Genomic DNA, 21,917 nt, shown 5'->3' with positions numbered 1-21,917 from the left:
ATTAAAACTCACTATAGTTCTTGAATTGAAATTTCATTAAAAATTGAAATTTCAATTCATTAAAACTCAACAGGATGATAAACTATCTGAAGAAATAATACATGAAGCCAGAGGGACAGGTGAAGGATTTCACCCTCACCTGCTTGTGTTGCTCTAACAGCCTCTGTCACTGGGCCTGTTACCCCAGGACCCTCAGATGATTAATGATTAGGAAATGTATTTTTATTTTTTTGAACATTGAAGTAAGCTGTGAACTTTCTCAGCTCTGCCTTGAAAAAAAATCATGGGCTTCAGTTTTCCTTGGGAAGAGTTCATGTAGTGAACCTAAAACCAAACAGAGAACTGTGACCATTTGATGTAATTCTGAGGACCAGATTCACATTCCTGTTCAGGCCAAGTGGGGAGAGACCTGGATCCAGGAGCTCTGCTCAGAGTAGTGGAGGATTCACTTCTCCTCTTCACAGATATTCCTGAGAAAGCTTCCAAGCAAATGTACTGCTGGACATTTACTGATACAGAATTAGTCTGTTCCTATGGAAAAAGTCTGGTTCCAATGAATTGTTCTGTTTTAAAGTAAATCCAAATTCATCAAGATATTTGAAGCCAGCTCTATTTATGACTCCATCTACCAGCACAGTTAATGGCTGGAAGCCAGAAATCTTTGTAAAGATAACAGGTTTCTCATATTCCCTGTGAACTTCTCACTGCATGAAAAAATGCATTTCTGGCTAGTCATTTTCTCTGGTTTAACCCTGTGGTATTACCACAGCAATCTCTCTCCACACACCAGTTTTGCATTCATCCCTTAAAAAACTGTTGTGTAAGTGCTGTCAGAGATGTGGAGTTTAATTCTGGAAAGAAATAAAAACTTTTCCCAGTGCTGTTCTGCTAAAGGAAAGTTGAAATCCAGCCCTACTGATTTCTCCAGAGAGCTCATGTAAGCTGCACAGCTTTGGTTGTGCAAGACTTGTGAGTACCTCAAAGGAAGCTCATTTTCACAAGTTTCCCCCCCTCTGATAAGCTGAGTTTTGACTTTCACAATAAGTTAAATAGCACAAAGTTACAAAAGGTATCACAGAAACCCCTATTCCTTTCATATCGTTACAGCTGTCTCAGAATTTGGAGATTCTGTTTCTTGCTCTCTGCTTTGGGTTAAATTTTCCCCTTGTCCCATTGAAAAATGGAAAAAAGTTCAATAGAGAGTTATAAATACATTAGAATTTAGGTTTAATAACTGTTTGTTTTCCTAAAATATTGCTTATTGCTCCTTTTTGTCTACTGAATAAGAGTAATAAGTAGTAACTAATGTAAATTTTCAATATTCACCCCAGTTCAATCTTTTACAACTGGAGGATTTCAACAACTGCCTGGAAACACTGGAGGGTCGTGTCAAGAATTGCACAGACACCTTTGATAGCCTCTGTCTAGAGGAAGGAGACAACTCAGAATTGCTCATGGTATGTTTGCATTCCCAAATACAAAAAGATATTACTCAGCTCTTGCCCACTTCAAAGTGCCCTTTGTGTCCTGAATGTCACAGTTGCAGCACTTCAATCAGAGTAACTATAGTTCAGCCAAAACACAAAAAGCAATGATTAAAGTTTAGAAACTCTAGATCTGCATTTCAGGCCAAATGCCTGCATGGAAGGGAGGAAAATCACCAGATTTGGGGTTGATTAGAGATCTTTTTCCCCAGCTTTGCTCTGGAGCTGCCCTGTTTCCCTCAATGTAGGGTATGAGGTAAATGTGCAGGTTCCAGGTCTTGAGTATCTGTTCAGTACTGTTGGAAAAGTGAGCCTTATGTAAAAAAGTTATTACTTTTTATTCCCCTGTATTTTTTGAAGTTAACACAGAAATGTTGGGTGCTTTCAAGTTGTGAAGAATAAGCTTCTATACTTCTTTTACATGAAAGAAAGGCAGTACTTTTCTGCAATAATTTATTTTTTCCTTACTTCCAGAATCAGACACTGGAGCTTGCTGCACTTTCTCCAAGCATAGAGAGTTTGAATGAAGCAAGCATAAAGCTGCCACTCAGTGACTTCACCCTGAAGAAAATGCAGAGCCTGACTCGACAGTGGAGTCAGAAAACAGCAGCTGCTCTGGAATGTTGCAGGTCTGAAATGCAAACAAAAAAAAAAAAAAAAAGACTAGTAACAATTCCCTTTTCTGTGATTGAAGTGAAAACCAAGTTAAAGCACAGAACATCTTGCAATCTGTTCTCAGCTTTCTCAGGGGCTTGCCAGGTGGAATTCTGCCCTTGCAGTTTACTTGATTTTTCAGTTGCTATTTGTATTCCAAGTCACTTAAAGCAAAAACCTGGATGTTTGTAGGGAAGGAATGGAGCAAAGTGCCAAGTGAAACCCCCCATATGTTAATTTTAAAATAAATTTTAAAATATTTAAAATAAATTTCAAAATAAATTTCAAAATAAATATATAATAATTTTATTAATCACCACATTAGAGCACCTGTAAACATACCCTGAAAAAACATCCACCAACAGAAGTTTCTGGTTATTCATTTTGTTTTACAGTATGCTTGAGGAAACCCAAAATGATGAGAAGAAATTCTTCCAGAAATGTGAAAAGTGGATGAAATTCCTAGAAAAAATGAAAGAAGCCTTAAAAACAGATATTCCAGGACAGTTTGAAGAACTGCAAGAGCAACAGAGAGTATATGAGGTAAAGCTAAGTCTAAAAATGGAAGCACCATCTTGAATGATGAAGGCAGGGGGAAATCACTAGAAAATGCTGTGCCTTTTGAAATCAGATCTGGGCAGGATTTTACAGAGCATTTCACTCTTGAAACGCCTATTAGGGTAAAAACTCTGAAACGTGAAAATCCTTTTCCAAAGGGCCAGATCCCTTTTTGCAAGGATCAGACCTTTAGGAGTGCATCTTCAAGTGCTGTGTCATGGAAGTCTTAAATTTCTCCAACCCTGAGGAGTATTTGTCTGCCTGTCCCAGAACACTGGAGCCTGTGGCAGCTAACTGGATAGTTTGCTGGAGACCTAGCAGCAATCTTAACAGTTTCTGGAAGAAATGCATTTAAAATAGTGTTTTCACAGCATATTTCTGGTTTGACCAGTTGTTAGATTTTAGTGAAAAATCTGTTTTCTCAGGCATTTTTCCAGACAGTTGCTATTTGTTACAGAGAAACAGTCAAAAAACTTTGGGTTTCAGATCTGTATCATCCAGCTCATGGTGGGCTCCACTATCACATATGTGCAAATTCCTCCTGGTACCCAAAAACTGTGGATTCTTAGGATGCATTTGACATTAGCAAATGAAAAGAATAGTTTTCAGCTTTTACAATTAAATAAATGCTGTCACTCTAGAGGAGCAGAAGCAGCTTTCATAGCAAAGGTTGTTCACCGCATGGTTAAAACTTGTTCCCTTGGTATTTTCAGATGCTGGAAACTGAGATTTCCATAAATCAGCAAACATTTAATTCTATCATAGAAAAAGTTCTACTCTCCTTGGAATCTGGAGAAGCAGAGAAAAGGTACTTTATTTGGTTTTCTCCTTAAGATCTTGGTTATTTAGTGAATATGCTGTATTCCTTGGAATTGGTATTGAATCTTTGCTCTTATGAGGACATAAATCCAAATTCTTAGCTGGGTTCACTCTTTGAATGATCACCTGTCACATTTTGCAAAAGCATGAGAAGGTGCAGTGAGAAAGAAACGCAGATGACCTGGCCAGACTGCATTTGGGATAGTAACAGGCTGGGCTGAAAGCAAAAATAATTGCTCCTGAAGAGGAGTCTTTTGTTCTGTGCCTGTGGTTGAGAAGCTGCCTGCCCACAGAGCATAATGAGGATGCTGCATGTGAGGGATGCTCTCCCTCTTCCTGGAGCTCTCTGCTTCTCAGAGTGCAGAGGTGTGGACTGTCCACATTGCTCCTGGCACACATGGCAGGCATTGAGTCACTGGCCATGAAACCCCAAACCTGTTTACCTGTTTTTTATCAGTATGATCTTACACCTTTCTCTTAATCAATGTAGCATGAGAAACAGCAGGTAATGTTTGTGAGCAGGAGTTCAGCTGCCTCAGGTGTTTGGGGTGAACACATTTCCCTCCCTGCCAGATCCTGCTGCTTCCAGAGACTTGGCAGGACAGTGTGTGTGCTCCCCTCAGAAATGCCAGTATGGAATCCATAGCTTGGCTTAAAGCTGCCAGGGAAGGTAGGGCTATACTAAGCTGAGTTGCTGGATTTTGTGTTTGGAACTACCATACAAAGGCAGGGGTTTGTGTGAGAGTGTAAATCAGGGACAATGGCCTCCTGCAGAGAAGCAGAATTGATAGATGGGGTTGCCTTAAACAACCAGCCAGATCTGCTGGATCATCTGACCATGTTGAAGAAGAGGACAAAATAACTGCTTAAATGGGTTCAATAACTACACAATTTTCCATTGTGCAGATCAATTTTGCAGTGTAATCAGCGACCTTGTCTCACTTGGATTGACCTTTTTGTTCTCCAGAGAAGTGTTCAGTGCATATTGTGTCTGATTGCTGTATTATGTATGTTGCTATACCACAATTGCAAGATTGACTTGCCTTACCCTCTTTTGTATCATGTAAAAAGTTGTTTGGGTTGCTTAAAAGGTGGAATACAGGGAGCAGGGCTGAACTTAGGGCTACAAAGAGCTTCCTTGGATTGCTGGGTATTATAATTAAAAAACAACTTTGCAAATGGAGCTCCATCGCAATTACTGTAATATGCAGCCTTGAGATCAAAATAAATTAACACTCAGCCCTTGTAATTTTCAGGACAGAGTTTATTTCCAAGCTGACACTGCTGAAAGAGCAGTGGCAGAATGTTATCCGGATGGTTCAGCAGAGGAAGAAGGACATTGATGGACTCGTGAGCCAGTGGCAGCTCTTCAGGAGTTCCCTGCAGAGCCTCAGCAGATTCCTTGATGACACAAACAGCTTCCTTGCAGCTGTGAAGAGCCAGGACTGTTACAGCCTTTACCAGCTTAGAAATGTAATTCATGATTTCAAGGTACTGTGTTTATTTCTCATAACTCTAAAATACGTGGGCTTTTTCCCTCAGACTGAAACAGCTTCTGTCCAGTCAGGCAAAAAGCTTTAAAATCACACACCTTCTTGGAAGAGAAATGATTGGTGATACTTTTTCCTTAAAGCTGAGCACAGGTAAGAAAGCAGTGACATTGCAAAAGGCTCATTATACTCAGAAACTTCTTGATCAGCACAGCCATTTAGTAGCCTTGCATGCTTTAAAAATCTTATGGATATGAAAATGGCAATTCAGGGTGCCAGATGAGACAGACACACTAGTTAGCAGGTAAGCTCTAGGTCTGTGTACACCTTACTGACATGACTGCTGAATTCAGGACTTTTATTTTGCCTGAAGAAAGGTACTTATGTGGCAAGACAGGCCATACAGATCCTGTGTGTGCAAGGATGGGCAGGAGAGGCCAGAAACAAAGAAAAAGCAAAGGAATCTCTTCACTCCAAGATATACAAACCTTATGAGCAGTTCTTCAGAACAGTGGGTTCTGCATTTTACATGCAGTGGAAAAAAAGATTTTCCTTTGTTAATTTTGGATGTTTTGGTTTTGCATTTAACTGTGGATCTCTTTGTTTTATAGGAAGGTAGAAACAAGCAGTGAACTTGATGGTTGCATAAGGCAATCTAAAACCTTTAAAATCAGACTATTGAATGCTATTTGCACAGTCCAAGATTTATATTGTGTTCCCACACATCTAGTGTTGATGGATTAACACATTACCAGTATTCCATTTGGTGCTTGCCCTTTTTATTTCATCTGTACCTGCTGTGTAAAGGTGATTTTCAGTAGATTTTACAACTTATTGCTCATGCTTTTTTTATTAGTGAGAAAAGCCAGAAACTCTTCTCCCTCCTACTCTAAATTGCCCTTTTCCTCCTGCTGCTGTTCTACATAAAGAAACTCTGATTATACCTCCTTGTGTTAGGGATCAGTTTGTTGTGGGCAAATTATTATTGATGGCTTACTTCACTTGGAGTGCATCACAACTAACAGGGCTGTTATCTCTGAAGAAATGAGCCTAAGATGTTGATGTTAGAGGTGGTCACAGAACTTAGTTTGTATTTTTTGTTCTGAATAACTCACACAACTGAATTTCCATCTTTTTTTGACTGCTACACTTTTGGTCTGGCACTATAGATTTGGTCTGGGGAAAGCTTTTGTGGAGTTTTATAAATCAAAATATCAGAGAAAACACGATTTTTCTGAAATCAAAGAAGCACATAGGAGATCTATTGATTCATCTTTCACAACTGTGAACAAAGCTGTACCTTCTGAGTCATCTTCCCAAGTGAAATACCAAGAAAGCACTTCTGGAACTTCCTAAGAACAGCTTTTTTTTCCTTTTCAAGAGTAAGGCAGTGATCCTTCAGAGGTGGCAAGCGATGTACACCTTGGTCATCGACGTCGGGGAGAAGCTGCGCGCTGTCTCCGATCCCAACACCAGCGCTGCCCTCCAGGAGGAGCTCAGCCAGCTACAGCAGTGCTGGGGGAAAACCCAGGCCCTGCTGGAGAAGAAGAAGATGCAGTTCAGTGGCACCCTACAGGTAGGTGATGCCCTCCCCACCTGCTGCTCTGGCCTTGGGTCTCAGGAGCTTCCCTGTCCCACCATCTCCAGGCTGAGCTGCTGCTCGCTGCAGGGGTACTCTGAGGGAAGTGCTGTCATGTGTCATCAGGGCTTGGGGAATGTTCAAACTGTGGTCCCCTGATTCTCCAAAGGAAATTGAGTTGGATTCCATATGTTGCTACAATGGATGTTTCTGCTCTGATTGTTCTGAAGCTCCCCATGGCCTGGAGCTCACTCCTGCTTTGGGCTGTAAAGCTAAAATTTAGCTTAGAGTCAACATGACTTGTTCCTCCTCATGTTGTTCAGCATATAAATAGAAGGGCTGGTCATATTTATTTCCTTACAGCAATGAATTTGCTTTCATGGCTAGGTAGAACATTAGGTATGTCTTAAAATTGAATACTGTCACTGATACAGTCCAAAAAACATGCTTAAAGCCTCTTGGGTTGAACAAAACCATGTGAGCAGAAATGCTCTCTGAGGCAAGGCTTAAATAAGAAAGGCTTGAAGTTCTGTAAATCCAAGCACCAAAATCTTGTGGGTGGCACTATGTATCAAAAAAGAAAATTCAAAAAACCAGAGCACAAGATAGATTATTTCAATAGGTTGAAGATGCTATTTTGTAACATATTCATGTGGTTCATATGTTTTGATAAAATATCCTCACCTTTTGTATTTCTTTGGGTCTCCCTGAGCAGACTTATGACCGCTTTGAAAAGCAAACCAAGGAACTGGAAAGCAGACTGCAAGAGCTAAAGGAGAAAGTAAAAGATCCACTCCATGTTGAACATGAAGAGCTCCACAAAGCCAAGGAACAAATTAAGGTATGAACAGCTATATTGTATTTAAATTTATGTAGTCTTTGCACAACACCTCATCCCTGTAAAATCAGTTTTCCCTCTTACTTCCTCTTCAGTGACACTGAATTTCTCTTCTTCATATCATCCTGATTGCTGCCCATCTCCAAAGTCCAGCTGATCAAGAAGATTGAGTAGTAGTAGGGTTTGGAATTTCTTTTCCTGCTTCTGCTCCCTTTACAGTCTGAATTTATAAAATAAGTAGTTTCTCAAATAAAAGGGAAAAAGCTCCCTTCTCTCAGCTCAATTGGCTGTTATGCCATGACTGAATCTCCCTTTTTGTTTCCCAATCCATTTTGCACATGGAGCTCCTCAGGCAAGAGACCTTGTAGTTCTGCAAAGCACCATACATACCTGCAGGATGTGGGAATAATTAAAGAGAAGAAAATTAAGAGTAAGGGAGTGGCAAAATTCCTTGCAGCCCATAGTGCACCATGAAAATTAAATGGCAAGAAAAGCATTTCCAAGGAATAGGAGACATTTTGTCTGGAGTGGTCAGTCTTTCATCATCCTTTTATGAAGTGAATTGTTGACCTATGTAGTGGGAACAAATAAGCTTATTAACAAGCCAAGGCTTTGAACTCATTATCAGCTGTCTGAAATCTTCTTTATGAGTGCTGGCTGCCTTTCCCACAGCAGCAGCCTTGCTGTAGCCCTGACTAATCTGGGAGATGGAAGCACACAGCTTCTGCCTCTTATCCCAGCAAGAGAAATTCAGCTGCAGAGGCAGCAGGGTCAGACAGTGCCAGTGCAAGTGCTGCTAGTAGGTGTTGTAGTACAATAAAGGACTAAAATGGCATGGCATGCTCTTCCTGCTGTGCACTTCTATCTGGAATAAAGCTATTTGTCTTTCAGCCCTGGACCTTACAGGAGGCTAGCAAAGTCCCATGAAATGCCATAGTTAACTCTGTAATTGCTCTGGATTTGCCCCTTGTTAGGAAACATAAATGCAAATGTGCACATCTATAGGAGTACTGTGATCTCAGGTAAATTTTAGAGTCAGGTTTCTTTGATGTTTTCCTCTAGTGTTGAAGCTGGATCCAAGACCTGTGAAAATCCTCACAGGGTTTAGACCCAGCACACTTCTGACACAAAGACACACAGTTTTTTTCCCCTTCAAAATGAGACAAACTGGATTCTCTCTAAGAAGTTTGGGTTTTTTTTTTTTTGTTGGATGAGCCAATTACCCTTCCCAGCAGCTTTTTTGCAAAATGGGACCTAGGACCTTGTGTGTGTAGACTGTCATATTCCCCAGCTGCATGCAGTGGTACCTCTGCCTTTTAGGTGACAATTTTAACAGTGTTAAGGAAAATGTGTAACTTACAATAAAGAGAAAGGGGAGTTGAGGGAGCAAAGCAAAAAAAAAAGAGCCTGTTTTCTGTGAACAAGCAGTTTAAAAGCTCCACGTTCCTCACAAATCTGAGGAAGTCCCTATGACATCATTCATTAGAGAAGGCAACTGATTTAAATCTTTTTGTGTGTTTAGAAAAATAACCTGAAACTGGAGCAAATGCAGGTGGAAAACAACTTGTCCAAAGCAATTATAACACAAATAGGGGAAACCCTGAACAAGCAGGCATGTGCTGGCCTGGGTGTGAGAGCCCAGATGCTGCCCTGGAGCATGGGGAGCTGCCAGGGCCAGGCTGCATCCCAGCACTTTGGGACGCAGGGATGGTACCAGTGGGTCAGTGGGGCACTGCCATGGGCTCCAGTGGGGTTCCAGTGGGGTTCCAGTGATCTCCCAGGGATCCTGGCCAGCCCAGCCCCGGCAACACAGACGGCTGCACATTCCCTGCTCTCCTCCCCCACAGGCCAGGCAGGGGATTAGCCAGCAGGTTTGGGAAGCCGAGGAGCTTAGTGCCAAGGCTTGTGCGGGTGCGTTTCCATGCAGGAGCTGGAGCAGTCGCTGGCAGACTGGGCCCACGACATGAAGGAGCTGCAGGCCATGAAGGCGGAGCTGGCACACCTCATCCTCACCGAGGACATGATGGTGCTCAAGGAGCAAGTGGAGCATTTGCACAGGCAGTGGGAAGAGCTCTGCTTGCGGGTGAGTGTTCACCTCCTCCGGGCTGGTTTCCCTGGGGCCGGCAGGGAAGGGGGAGCGGGGCAGGACTGGGGTTTCTCCTGGGGCAGCACTGGGGTTTCTGTGGGGCAGCACTGGGGTTTCTCTGGGCAGCACTGGGGTTTTCTCCTGGGGCAGCACTGGGGTTTCTCCTGGGGAGGGCTGGGGTTTCTCCTGGGGCAGCACTGGGGTTTCTCTGGGCAGCACTGGGGTTTCTCCTGGGCAAGGCTGGGGTTTCTCCTGGGGCAGCACTGGGGTTTCTCCTGGGGCAGGCTGGGGTTTCTCCTGGGGCAGCACTGGGGTTTCTCCTGGGGCAGCACTGGGGTTTCTCTGGGGCAGCACTGGGGTTTCTGTGGGGCAGCACTGGGGTTTCTCTGGGGCAGCACTGGGGTTTCTCTGGGCCGCACTGGGGTTTCTCCTGGGCTGGGCTGGGGTTTCTCCTGGGGCAAGGCTGGGGTTTCTCCTGGGGCAAGGGTCTGGGGGGTTTCTCTGGGGTTTCTCTGGGGCAAGGGCTGGGGTTTCTCCTGGGGCAAGGCTGGGGTTTCTCCTGGGGCAAGGCTGGGGTTTCTCCTGGGGCAGCACTGGGGTTTCTCCTGGGGCAGCACTGGGGTTTCTCCTGGGGCAGCACTGAGGTTTCTCCTGGGGCAGCACTGGGGTTTCTCCTGGGGCAGGGCTGGGTTTCTCCTGGGCTCAGCCCCTCTGGCACTTCTGGGTGGGAATGGGGCTGCTCCCCCACAGCCAGCCCGGGGCGGAGTTCACCCTTTTTGTCCTGGACAACAAAATCCTGCCCAGGGTTTTGTTGCAAACCCTTTGGAAGAAGTGACTGTGTAACCCTGTGTAAGACTGTGTCTGCACAGAGCCAGATGCAGCTGTTTTCTGGAATAGGTGCCTTTGTTCCTGACTGCCAAAGGCAGGGAGGGATAAGCACAGGAATTGCCCGAGGGCATGGAGCAGGGAAAGGAAGAGGGAAGTTGAAACAAAATGCCAGCAGAAAGGAAACTTAAATGTGTTTAAATGCTAACTCCTTGGGTTTGAACACATTGAGAACTGACTTATCTTCTTTGTAGCAGGAAAATGCCGTGAAACATTTGCATTCTTTGTGGCTTGTTGCTGTATTACAATTAATTTAGTGTTGTGTAAAATTGCTGGGGAACACTTACAGCAAAGTCACATGGACTCGATTCATTAGGTTATTCTGCAGTTTGAATGTGTGTTTCCTTTGCCCTGTTAACTGGATTGGAAGAGGTAAAATACTTCAGGGTCTTAAGTCACTCTGGGGGACTCTACACACCAGCAAGCCAAACTCTTGCATCCCTTTACTTGACAAGTAAATAGCTTTTATTTTACAGTTTGTGAAGAAGTATTGAAGCCAGTTGGGATTTTGTTTCTAACCCTTCCACAGGCAAAGGTCAAGCAATCTTGGTGGGGATGTTGCCAGAGTAATGAACAGCTGTGCTTATTTCACAAACTGTGTTGTGATGAAATGGTTATTTGGTTTGATTGGAAGAATTATTTTTCTTTTGCATTGCAATGAGAAAGAAGAATTTAATTTCTTAAACTGGACAGCTGTTCTACAACCAGTGTTTTCTCTGCTATTTTTTCTGAACTCTGAAAATAATTCCAGAGACATCCTCTCCCCTTCTGAGAAATACAAGCCATTATTTTTAAAATTAAAATGCCTGAATCATTTTCCTAATGGAAATCTGTAGTTAAGCCTATAAATGAGAGAACTTTGTTGTTTTTCATTCTTTTTGTGAGCTACTGAAGCCTGCTGTCCCCACTGTGTTGAATAGCCCTGAATATTAAAATTTTTTATATGTGCTCCACTACAGTCTATCCAAGTAGTAATTTCCTGTAGTAATTTAAGATCAGATTTTATTCAAAATTTCCATTTTAATTTCCTGAGGGAGCAACGTTGAGTTCAGTCTGTCTTGGAGGCAGGAAAGAGGTGACAGTAATGTAACTGTGTTAGGCACACAAAATCTGTAGTGGGAGGAATCTCTTGAGTGCTGTAGGGAGGGAGATTCTGAATGTTTGCACAGCCCTAATGAGCCTCAGGAGAGCCCACAGTGGTGCTCAGTGCTGGACACAGGCTAGGAGAGCAGACTTTATCAGCTCCCTGTTGGCATGACTGCTTCATTTTGGATAACAAAGTAGAGTCAAGAAGCATTGTGTGGAGCAAAGTGTGCAGAATAAATGCAGGGAGGTGAAAGAGCTGCAGCTGTCACAGCCCTGGGGCAGCCAGATGCCTGTGCTCAACTGGACAGGGGCAGAGGGAGCAGATGCACTCAAGGGATTAGCATTTACAGAGCTGCCCTTGCAAGGTGCATGTAGGTCACAGATTTAACCATCCATCCCAGCCAGCATCTCTGGGGATGTTATTTTAGCCTCCCTTTGGAATGCACATGATGCTCACACGGTGGGTGCAAAATGGGGGTGGTACCAGGGCAGCTGGGCAGAGGAGAAAGTACTCAAAGCAATGGCTTGAAGGGTTCATGTTCCTAGAAGCTTGTCTGGGATTTTTTGGCTTGTTCCTGTTTTTTACTCTCAGCCTGTGTGGCTTAGCCAGCTAAGATGTGCTTCTTGCTGTTAAAATCCTGCCTTGCCTCGTTCTGGGCAGGCAAGCATGGAGTCAGAATCACATCAGCATTTAGAGCTTGTTTTGCTGACAGGCAGAGTCTGTTCTTCCACTGACCAGGTAAACTCATCTCCACACATGGGATAAGCTGCAAGTGGTAAGGAAGGATGAAGGGTTCACCCTCCAAACCTCTGAGGCTGAGAGTACATGGGAGTGTCCCAGAGCAGAGACACTCTTAGAAACTTCCTGAGGTTCCTGGCATCTCCAGGCTTTTTCCTTTGGAGGACTTGGGAGATTGTTTCCCTGTGTCCCAAGACAGTGCTTTCATCCTCATCTCTTTGCTTAGATTGTCATGAAGGATTCAGAAATCCCTTTCAGCTCTTCATCCCCTCCTGGAAAACAAGTCAGAATTTAAGGGACAAAAGCAATGTGGTAGGAGATGGCTTGGTGCCTTCTCCTTTGATCCTGGTGTTAACATGGAGCTGGCCTTGCTTCCACACTACACATTTAAACTTCACTTTGGGGTACAAAATAGTGTTAGATATTAGTCTAGAAGAATCAGTAATGGAAATTTGAGGAGTCATATGCTGTATAAAGTGCATGTGAGATGTGAAGAGGGAATATTTCCTGCCATAAGGAGACATTTAGAGTGACCATTTACAGCCAAGATAAACAAAATGTTGTGCACAGTCTTTAGACAAAATTTATTGGTGAGAATGAGGGGTTACTTGTATCTCTTGCTTCAGTAGAGCTTGAACCATTTTTCACTTCCTTTGTCCCATATATCCTGGTACAGGAATCCATCAAGGTTAATAAATAATTACATATTTAAGAGCCCTAGGCTAGAGACAGGTGCTATTAGCTAGTTAGAAGTGTGACCCTGCTTATTTCTGAGATATTGGAGCAATGATAGTAACTCTGCTTTTTCAGGCAGTCTCAGACCTTAATTGCACGTCTAGACAATTTGTTTATCCATCCTGGAAAATATATTTTTGATGGGGGAAAAAAATCCATAGTTTTCAATGAAAAAGATAGATTCTTGCTGCTTATTTTTTGGAAGTTCTCCAATTACTGCTGGGCAAATGGAAAGAAAACAGGGAGGCTTTTATAGAGATTAAATAATTGCAGTCAGCAGTTACCAAGTTTCTCTTAGGGTGGCAGAAAAATAAGAACTTACCTAGGTGTTATTTCTCTTGTGTTATATGTGGGGCCATACTAAACAGTATGTAGCAATTATGTATTTTATATTCCTTCTGTGTTTGACATTTTCAGGTTTTCACTGAGTAACATTTAAATTATTATATAAGCACATTATTTATAAAGCTGTCACTTAGTTTCTTTCTTCTGAGGGAGAGAATCTGGTATTTGCTAGTCAACTTTTTGCCCTGCAATCCAAAATAAGATGTAATAACAATCTGCTTGATGGCTTTGGAAAGGAAGGTAGGGTACTTGATAACTGCTCCTGCAAAATGGAATAAGATCAAATGCAGACTAGAAATTAGAAGGCTGATAATTGCTGGTTTCCTTCCAGAAAAAGCTGTTGCTAGAATTTCTTGTGTGTGCTTTTCCACAGGTGTCCCTGCGGAAGCAGGAGATCGAGGACAGGCTCAACGCCTGGATTGTGTTCAATGAGAAGAATAAGGAGCTGTGCTCCTGGCTGGTCCAAATGGAAAGCAAAGTGTTGCAGACTGCAGATGTTAGCATTGAAGACATGATAGACAAACTGCAGAAGGTAAGTAGTAATGCCACTTTTCTTCAGTTGCAGGCAGATAACTCATTAGAGAGGCACCATTCCTCATGCATTCCTGGCTTCTTGGAAGTGATACATGATGTAAAACCAACACACACAGGCTTTTGTGAGATGAGCTTTTCTATCATTAGCTCTTCTTGATACTCAGATTTGGAGCTTAAAGCAGAGCAGAAATGCTCTGGACTGCATTTAGTCAGTGTGAGCTGTGGTGATGGGGTCTGGGCTGTTGGGGTTTTGGGGCACACCCAGCACTGCTCAGAGTGGTGTCCTGGGAGCAGCTCACTGCTCTCACCACCTCCATCATCCACACAACTGGTGAGCAGAGGGCAAAGAAAAGATTGAAGGATGGGGTAGGTCTTATGCCAGGCAAACAAGAAGTTACCACAACCAAATTAAAACCTAATTCTTCCCCTTCCCCCATGGTAGTCAGTGCATTCTAATATTTGTGTATTAACTTGATTTTAAAGAAAATCAACCATTATTGTTCTGCTGTTCTTCCCCCATGGCTAAAATGTCTCTGTATCTAATCCCACATCTCCTCTGGATAACAATGCCAGCAAAATAAAGCCACCCTAAACTTGGATTTGGGTTCTTTTGAGGTAGCTTCATTGAAAAATGATGTTAAATCAGGAAAACAACAGATAAAATTGGAACATTCAATAGCTATTCTTAGGAATACTTACTCCTGGCACTTGCAAGTCTTTAAGCTGCTTACTTTTTCATAGATTGTGAGAGGGCTTCTTCATTGAGGTTTTCTTTTTGTTTTTAGTGAGAGCTCTATGTGCTAATGTAGAAACCTCAGCCAAACCTGACTTCACATCACACACGTGGGAAAAGAAACACATATTTTTGTTTTGGTATCATTGTTTTGTTTTGCCCTGTAATTAAAGCAATGTTTGTGTATGTTTATCAGGACTGCATGGAAGAAATAAACCTGTTCAGTGAAAATAAGCTTCACTTGAAACAAATGGGTGATCAGCTAATCAAGGCTAGCAACAAGAGCCGAGTTGCAGAAATAGATGATAAACTGAACAAAATCAATGATCGCTGGCAGCACCTCTTTGATGTCATTGGAGCACGGTAAGAAAATTATTTTCAATGTTTTATGTGAGATAAAAGTCAGAGGTTTGTGTCCTTGAGCATCAGAAACAGAGTGACATGACTTTCCAGTTAAGTTGGAATTTATTACTGGGAGTCAAGCTGAAGGGAATGCTTTTCTTTTGTAACTTACTGCTTTATTATGACACCAAATGTCTTAATTTATCTAATGGTTGAGGGCAGGGTGTAAGAATTCATGTGAAATAAAATTTTAATGATGGGAGCTTTGTAAAAGGAAGAGTCAAAGTGATCTCTCCATTCCATGTGCTGAATTGCAACCTAATTTTAAGCCAGCATTGTAGTTCATTTGGGCTTTTTAGGAGAGCCTCCTATTTTAACACAAGCCTCTCTTTCACTCTGTGTCTGAATGCACAGAATTTAGGAATAGACTCTATTTTGTCTCTGTAGACAGATTTGCATGATAATGTTCCTTTTTTACATTCACAAGTGTTTGAAATTTCATTTAATACCAGTGCTATTTCTTTACTCAGTCTCCCTCCTCAAAACAACTGAAAGACCATATGAGTTCCTTTTAAATTCAGGATTTTCTGTATGATGGTGAAGTGAAAAATACTGTCAGTTGAAATGAAAACCAAAACCTCCACAGTCTAGGCAACAACCTCTTCTTAATGGATTAAGCATCTTTATTATACTTGACAGAGTTAAGAACATCATGATCATTTCAGTATTAGCCTTACTGAGACTATCCCATTTCATTGTTATCTGAGTTTCTGCCACAGCTTGGGAGGAGGATGCTGGCCTGGTCTTGCCTCCTGCCGAGTTTGTTGGTAATCCAGAAATAATAAGGCTAACACCAAATTGGTGTTCGTCTCAACTTCTTTCCCAAGGTTTTGTTCTGCCTGTGGTCCCCCACTCTGGGCTCTCAGCAGCTCTGTTGCTCAGTTAAATTTGGGACAGCTAATGCAGGTGGTTGTGCTGTGACAATGTAGTGCTAAGTGTGCTGGGCCTTAATCAGGAATGAGATCTGAATTAATGGTGACACAGGAGCTGTGCATGATTAAGCAGAAGCTGCTTCTTAAGATCTGACACTGCAGATAGACTTGCAATGGCTGTCTCAAGGTATCTTTGTTTTTGATCTGGTGTAGGAAAGCAAGCTTCACTTTAGTAATATCACCTTTTCTGTTCTCATCTGATGGTAATGTGTCACTTTTAAAGCTTCTTAATGATCACTTTTTGTTCTGCTGTGTTTTGGTTTTGAATTGTAGCAGTTTTTAAATGCAGATTGAAATGCACTGTTTTAAAAGTGAGGTAAGCATGGCACATTTCTGATAATCTTTAGGAAAACATGCTAAAGAACTGGTGGGGCATTTAGAGAGAGATCTGGCAACTGTACTCAAGTACTCCCGTGACAAGGACTTGTCTACCTGGTGTATCTTAAATATTTACCTTCAGGCAAGTGTACAGTGGTGCTTTGAGGTACATTATTGTGGATTTGCCTAGAGGATCAACAAGGCTCCCAGTATTTGGTTTCTAAGTGGATATTGCAGCTGCTGGGGAATTGGTGTGATGCAGTATGAGTGTTCCTGTGTAATTAATTCCAGAATGTCTGTAATATGCCAGCTTCTACTTGTGATTTCCATCAATTTGATGCTCAGGACCAGGGTAATGAACTGGAAGGACCTGGCAAAATGTGATTTTAAGCAGCTCCCTTGGTGGCCTAAGATTATCAGGCAGCCCTGAGCGCTCTGCTGGTCCCCTCTGAGTTAATACTAAGAGAAGTTCAGCATATGGCAGTGTTTTGCAGCACCTCTCCTCCCTCACCTAATCCACCTCGCTGGGGCAGGCTCTCAGCTGCTCAGTCATGAGTAACCACCAGGTCAGACACAACAGACTCTGAGTACTCTCCTAAGAGTTTATTTTGCCCTGTTGTAACCTTCCAACTTTCTGCTTTGAGTTTGCTGCTATGGTGCTGGCTTGCCACTGAGATTTGATGTCTGAAGGAATTAAATTAGACATCAGTTGACTGAAATGTTCACCTCACTGAGGTGTGCTTTGGGGCAAAGATGAGGCTCCTCCCCTGCTTTTGAGTAGCCTCTCTGAAGCTCAGGTGATGGTGGGGAGGCAGCAGCTCAGCCCATCACCAGTGTGACACAAGCTGGGCAACTTTGAGGGAGAGCAGAGAGGAGCAAAGAGCCTTGGGCTGGAGGTGAGGTGACCTGTGAGTGTGGGTTGTGATGCCCTGTGCTGACAGACTGTCTCACTCCTTCTCAATTTGCTTTTGCAGAAACTGTTAAAAAATTGTATTGAGGCTGTGTTGAAAGAATACATGTAAAGGATAGTGGCAGAATTTTGTTGTCGCTGCTGGATTAAGCCATTATAGTCCAGAGATCCTCTCACAGTGTGTGGAGGCTGGAGGGAATGGCACAGGGGCTGTGCATCCACTGCAGCCCTGCAGATGAGACTGGAGCACTGCACAAGTGCTGCCACATCTGCAGACCTGTGCAAAGCCCTTTTTATTGGGCACTGCTTCATTGCTTGGGGAAAATAAGAGGAATGGAGGAGATGCCTCTGGGAAGGAGTGCCAGAGGGCTTGGAGGATGTGAGGGTAGGGGAATGCTCCTGGAGAGAAGTGACAAATTTTGACTGTGATGCAGAGAAAACCTTGTCTTTCTCCTGAAAAAAGAAGTTGCTTGTAGGAACTTATTTTCACAGCACATCCATGAAATGAGGAGGTGGTTTTGCTCCTATCTTTTCAGATTAGTAGCTGTGGCAAGTAAAATTGAAGTAAAAATTTTCTGAGGTTTTGGGTGCCAAATCTGTAAGCAAATCTGAAGCTCTTTTTTTGACAACTATTTCAACTCCAACAATTTCTTTTAAAGACACAATGAGCTGCTACCTTTATTTTTACTTGCACCCGTCTCCCAGTGGCCCACTCAGCATCACAGGGGCAAGGACCAAATTTCAGTATGTCTTCATGGCAGGCCAAGATTTGGGAAGGAGATGAACTACAGAGCCAGGCACTGAGTAGGAGGAGAAAATGTATATTGAATAGTTGTGTGTTCAAAGCCAATTCTTCATTTTTGGGCATTGAATCTGTCTTGTAGATGGGCATTTTTTGATCCTGTGGTACAAGAGTGAAAAATAACCTGTATCCACAAAAGAACTAATTGAGATTTATTGCCAGCTTCAGTTCTGTGGTTGCTGATGTCCCCATGGCTGTCCCTGTGACCTGTGTAAGATTTTATCTTCTCTGCAGTGTAGTTATGACTGTGTGATACCAACATGAAACCAAACCAGCCTGGAAACCAATCAATGCAGAGAATTCCTCCTGATAGCTTATTTCACCTTTTTAAACCAATAAACGTCCTGGGACAGATGGGCAAATTAGGTGAGCTCCCCATTTAGTCCTTGAAGTGATTCTCTTAGTTCATGGTGACAAGCTCAGATTTGCCATATGGCTGCATTTGCAGGACTTAACACTTTCATTATCTGCCTGTGCTCTGTCTGTGCGGTCACAAAAGCTTTGCCTCGTGTGTTGCACCAAGCCACCGTCTGGCTGCAAGCTTGGAAGAGTCTCAAAATGTTAATTTTCATGGGATAAAGTAACCATCAAGGCATTAGCATGCCAGGAAAGGAGAACAAATGCATTCTGTTCGGCTCAGAAGATACTCTCACCACGGGGGTTTGTGCTGGCTCTTTGTTGAGGGGTGGGGAATAGAAACATGCTAACAGGCAGAAGGGAGCGTTGTGCCGACTGTGAAGATGGACACAGGGAAATCTCCTGCTTTTGTTACTGAAGCAGTAGGAGGAGGAGTGCACAGGCTGCCTGAGGGTGGTAGACAGCCAAAAACCCATGGAGTGGGATTGCCATCCTCAGTATGCTCTGGAACAACACACCTGGGCCAGGCACCAACAGGCAAGGGCTAGCAAGGAACTGTGTTGTGCATGGCCATGTTCCTTTTCCTGGGCCACCCAGCACTGATTCTAACTCCTCACTTTGCTTCCCAGCCCGGTGAAAAGGAAATGTTTTCCTTCTGCAGTGCTGTTTGCTTAGTGCCTGCAGCCAGGCTGGAGGAGCACCCCGTGTCCCTGGAGGGTGTCTGCACTGCCTGGGGCTGTGCAAAGCTTTGGGTGCTGCTTGAACCTTCATTAAAGTCACCAGCTTCATCAGGGGCTGCCTCCAGGAGTTTTGGGTCTGCAGACCAGTCTCTGCAGTAGCTGATGTTGCATTTCTGTAGCTCTGGGCATCCTGCAGCTCTTGCCACTTGTTGCCAAGCTGTGAAAAGGGGGATGCCATTTCTCAGCTGCTCTGGCTAAAGGCACACTGATGTGTTTTCTTACTTGGTGGGTCTAGTCCATGTTTTCAGCCCTGTGGTGAAAAGCAAAGTTTTTGTGTGTGTAACAGGAATGGGTTCAAATGACTGTGACCTTTAAAGCAAGCATGAAAATTCAGGGAAGCAAGCAAGGTCAAATGTGCCTTCTCATTCTTTTAAATGCAACTGTCCTTGGCAACTGGGTCTTTACCCTGTGTTTGCAAGCTGCCAGCATCATTGCATCGTCCAGAAATCTTAAATTGCTACACTCAAGTCAGCCCTTACCTTCCTTAATAGAACTTGGAAGATTGAAGGTGTTTTCAGCTCATTTCCTGCATACCCTGGGGGGACTGAAATTCCCAAACAGACTGAAACTTCTCAGGTTGCAAAAAAAAAAAAAAAAAAAAAAGGGAAGGAGTTGAAACTCTCCAGTGACATCACCGTGTGCTGTGCTGGGGGTCCAAGGAGGCTTTATGGGGAATGCAGTGAGCTGCCAATTCCCTCTCCTCCCTTGCACCCTCACTGTGCCTGGGTTGCCCCAAAAGTTGCTCCAGCACCAGCAGGCCCCAGATTATGGATTTGGGGAGCAAGTGAGTTCACAGCACACCCTTCAGCTGGTCTCTATTTATTTTCCACCACATTGGTTGACCTTTGGCAGGGCAGACAATCAGGCACCATGTGTTGGTGTGCTGTCTTACCCTGTGGCAGCCCACAATCAGTGTGGGTGCACTCTGGTTCAAAGGTCTTTTTAAATTGCTGCAGATCAATATTGCATGGCAAGGGAAGCAAAATATGCTGCAGGGAGGCCTCCCCAGGTAAACAAGGCAGCAATGTCCAGCAGAATTGTGCTGGTTTGTGGCAGTAGCACTGTAAAATCTCATTCTAGGGTTTGGGTTTTTTTGGTATACAAAATATGTGGATGGTTAAAATCTCACTCACAAAGTGCTTGCTTTCTTTCCATGTTCTCTTTGTCCTTTGAGGATTACACTTCTCTTCAGTGTAAAAGCTGTGACAGAATTCATTATTGTCTCAGGCATGATGGTTGGGCTTATTTTGGTTATGCAATGTGTGCAGGGAGCAGGGGGAGCTGGCAGTGCAAGGGGAGTCCTTGTCTTCTGCACACCATCTTCACTCCCAGTGTCTGCCTGCAAAGCTGAGGGTTATTTCCCCATTTACTCAGGTCAACCATTTCAAAGAGTGGTTTTGAACCACTCTGGACATTAAACTGTGAAGGTGACTGGGCATGATTTACCTATGCAAATGTCCTGAGCCCTCTCACAGTGTGCTGTGTCCTCGCAGGAACTGTGTGTTCTGCCATGTGAGCCATCAGCAAGTCAGTACAGGTCTGTGGAAAATTACCTGAATACTGAAAAACCTTTGATTTCAAAATCATTCTCTGCATTTTTGGTAGGATTATCACAACTTCTTTATTTTTTTTTTCTGATCTTGGCTGGGTGGGGAGAGACTTGTAACCCAAGGTTCTCCAACTTCCGCCCTTTTTTTCCCACCCCGTGATCTCTGGCAGTCATAACACACAGAAATCATGACAGTGTGTTTTTCCACAAACGAATGATATCACAAATGAAGATTAGGGGTTATTTTGCCTTCTGGCATAACAGGCTATTTGCAGTGGAGGCCTTCTGCCTGGTCTGGAAGGTTAAAGAGAGGACAGGTTAGTGTGTGGGAGATTTAATTCGTACTTAAATACCTGGGATATAATGGTAAAGGCGAGAAAGCAGAACGCAGGGGAAGTAAGGATACATCTTTGTGCGTGGTGCCTGTGCGTGGATGTACGTGTGCTCGTTTTTCTGGGTTCGCTTCAGACTGACTCTGCTGCAAATCATCCGGGTCTGAGGCTCCAACAATCCCTCTTTCTCCCAAGAAATGAGCACCGCATCCACCTTTCCCGGTGCCGGAGGCTCCAACCCGCAACCTTTTTGTTGCCAGCCGCGGGCAGCCGCCCGGCGTGCGCTTCCTCCCGTGCTAACAATTCTCTCGTGTCAGAATAAAGCTCTGGTGGTTGTGTTCTGAGGAGGGATGCGGCCGTTCGCCAGGTAAAATCCCAACGCAAAACGTAAGGGTTAAAATAGTGGGGGGAGAGAGAGAGAGAGCGAGAGCTCCGGTGTCTCCCCAGCTCGGGGTCGGGGAGGAGGAGGACGGGCGAGCCTCCCCCCCACAGCCGGGATGCTAAAGCGGCGAATAAATAGGGCATCTGTGGAGGAGGGGTTTCCTCTGCCATGCCTGCCTGGTCGCACAGACGGTTTCCCCCTTGCAGCTTGGGATTTGCAGGCTGAGGAATGGTTTTCCCGTGCGAACCGTAAGTGCCGTGGGGGTGCTGGGTGCCGGTGGGGTCCGGCGGAGCCGCGGGGGGGAGCGATGGATGCGCCCCGCTGCAGCTGCCTGGGGCCAGCGGGCGAGCGAGTGGGAAGTGCGGCACGGTAGCAGCAGGAATTGTGCTCACGGGCCCCTGGCTTGCGATCAGCTGTGTTTGGGGCTGGCACCCGAGGCGGAGGAGAGCCTTGACAAGAACCTTTGGGCTCGCAGGCAGGGGAGAAAAGCCTCCCCCCCAAAGCCTCCTGCGCTTCTCCGTGCGCGCACACAGCCCGGGGCACGGGGCGGCTGGCACGGCCCCGGCACGGACCGGGAACGGCCTCGCCTTCCATGGAAAGGCCTCAGATTTGCCTTTGGCATCACCTC

At 44.1% G+C, this 21,917-nt stretch overlaps 1 protein-coding gene across 1 annotated transcript in view; it reads left to right on the top strand.

Moving 5' to 3' along the window:
- SYNE2 (spectrin repeat containing nuclear envelope protein 2) overlaps positions 1-21,917 on the top strand; it is a 159,428-nt gene that overhangs the window by 112,321 nt on the left and 25,190 nt on the right. The window contains 10 exon segments of the mRNA XM_054515169.1: positions 1,332-1,457; positions 1,959-2,113; positions 2,534-2,681; positions 3,410-3,504; positions 4,772-5,006; positions 6,387-6,581; positions 7,300-7,425; positions 9,350-9,505; positions 13,672-13,830; positions 14,762-14,928. Coding sequence (XP_054371144.1) covers positions 1,332-1,457; positions 1,959-2,113; positions 2,534-2,681; positions 3,410-3,504; positions 4,772-5,006; positions 6,387-6,581; positions 7,300-7,425; positions 9,350-9,505; positions 13,672-13,830; positions 14,762-14,928 — 1,562 coding nt within the window.

Source organism: Molothrus ater, chromosome 6 (assembly GCF_012460135.2).
Source record: "Molothrus ater isolate BHLD 08-10-18 breed brown headed cowbird chromosome 6, BPBGC_Mater_1.1, whole genome shotgun sequence".
Taxonomy (NCBI): domain Eukaryota; kingdom Metazoa; phylum Chordata; class Aves; order Passeriformes; family Icteridae; genus Molothrus; species Molothrus ater.
The sequence above is the reverse complement of the archived record's forward strand: the minus strand, read 5'-3'. Positions and strand labels throughout refer to the sequence as shown.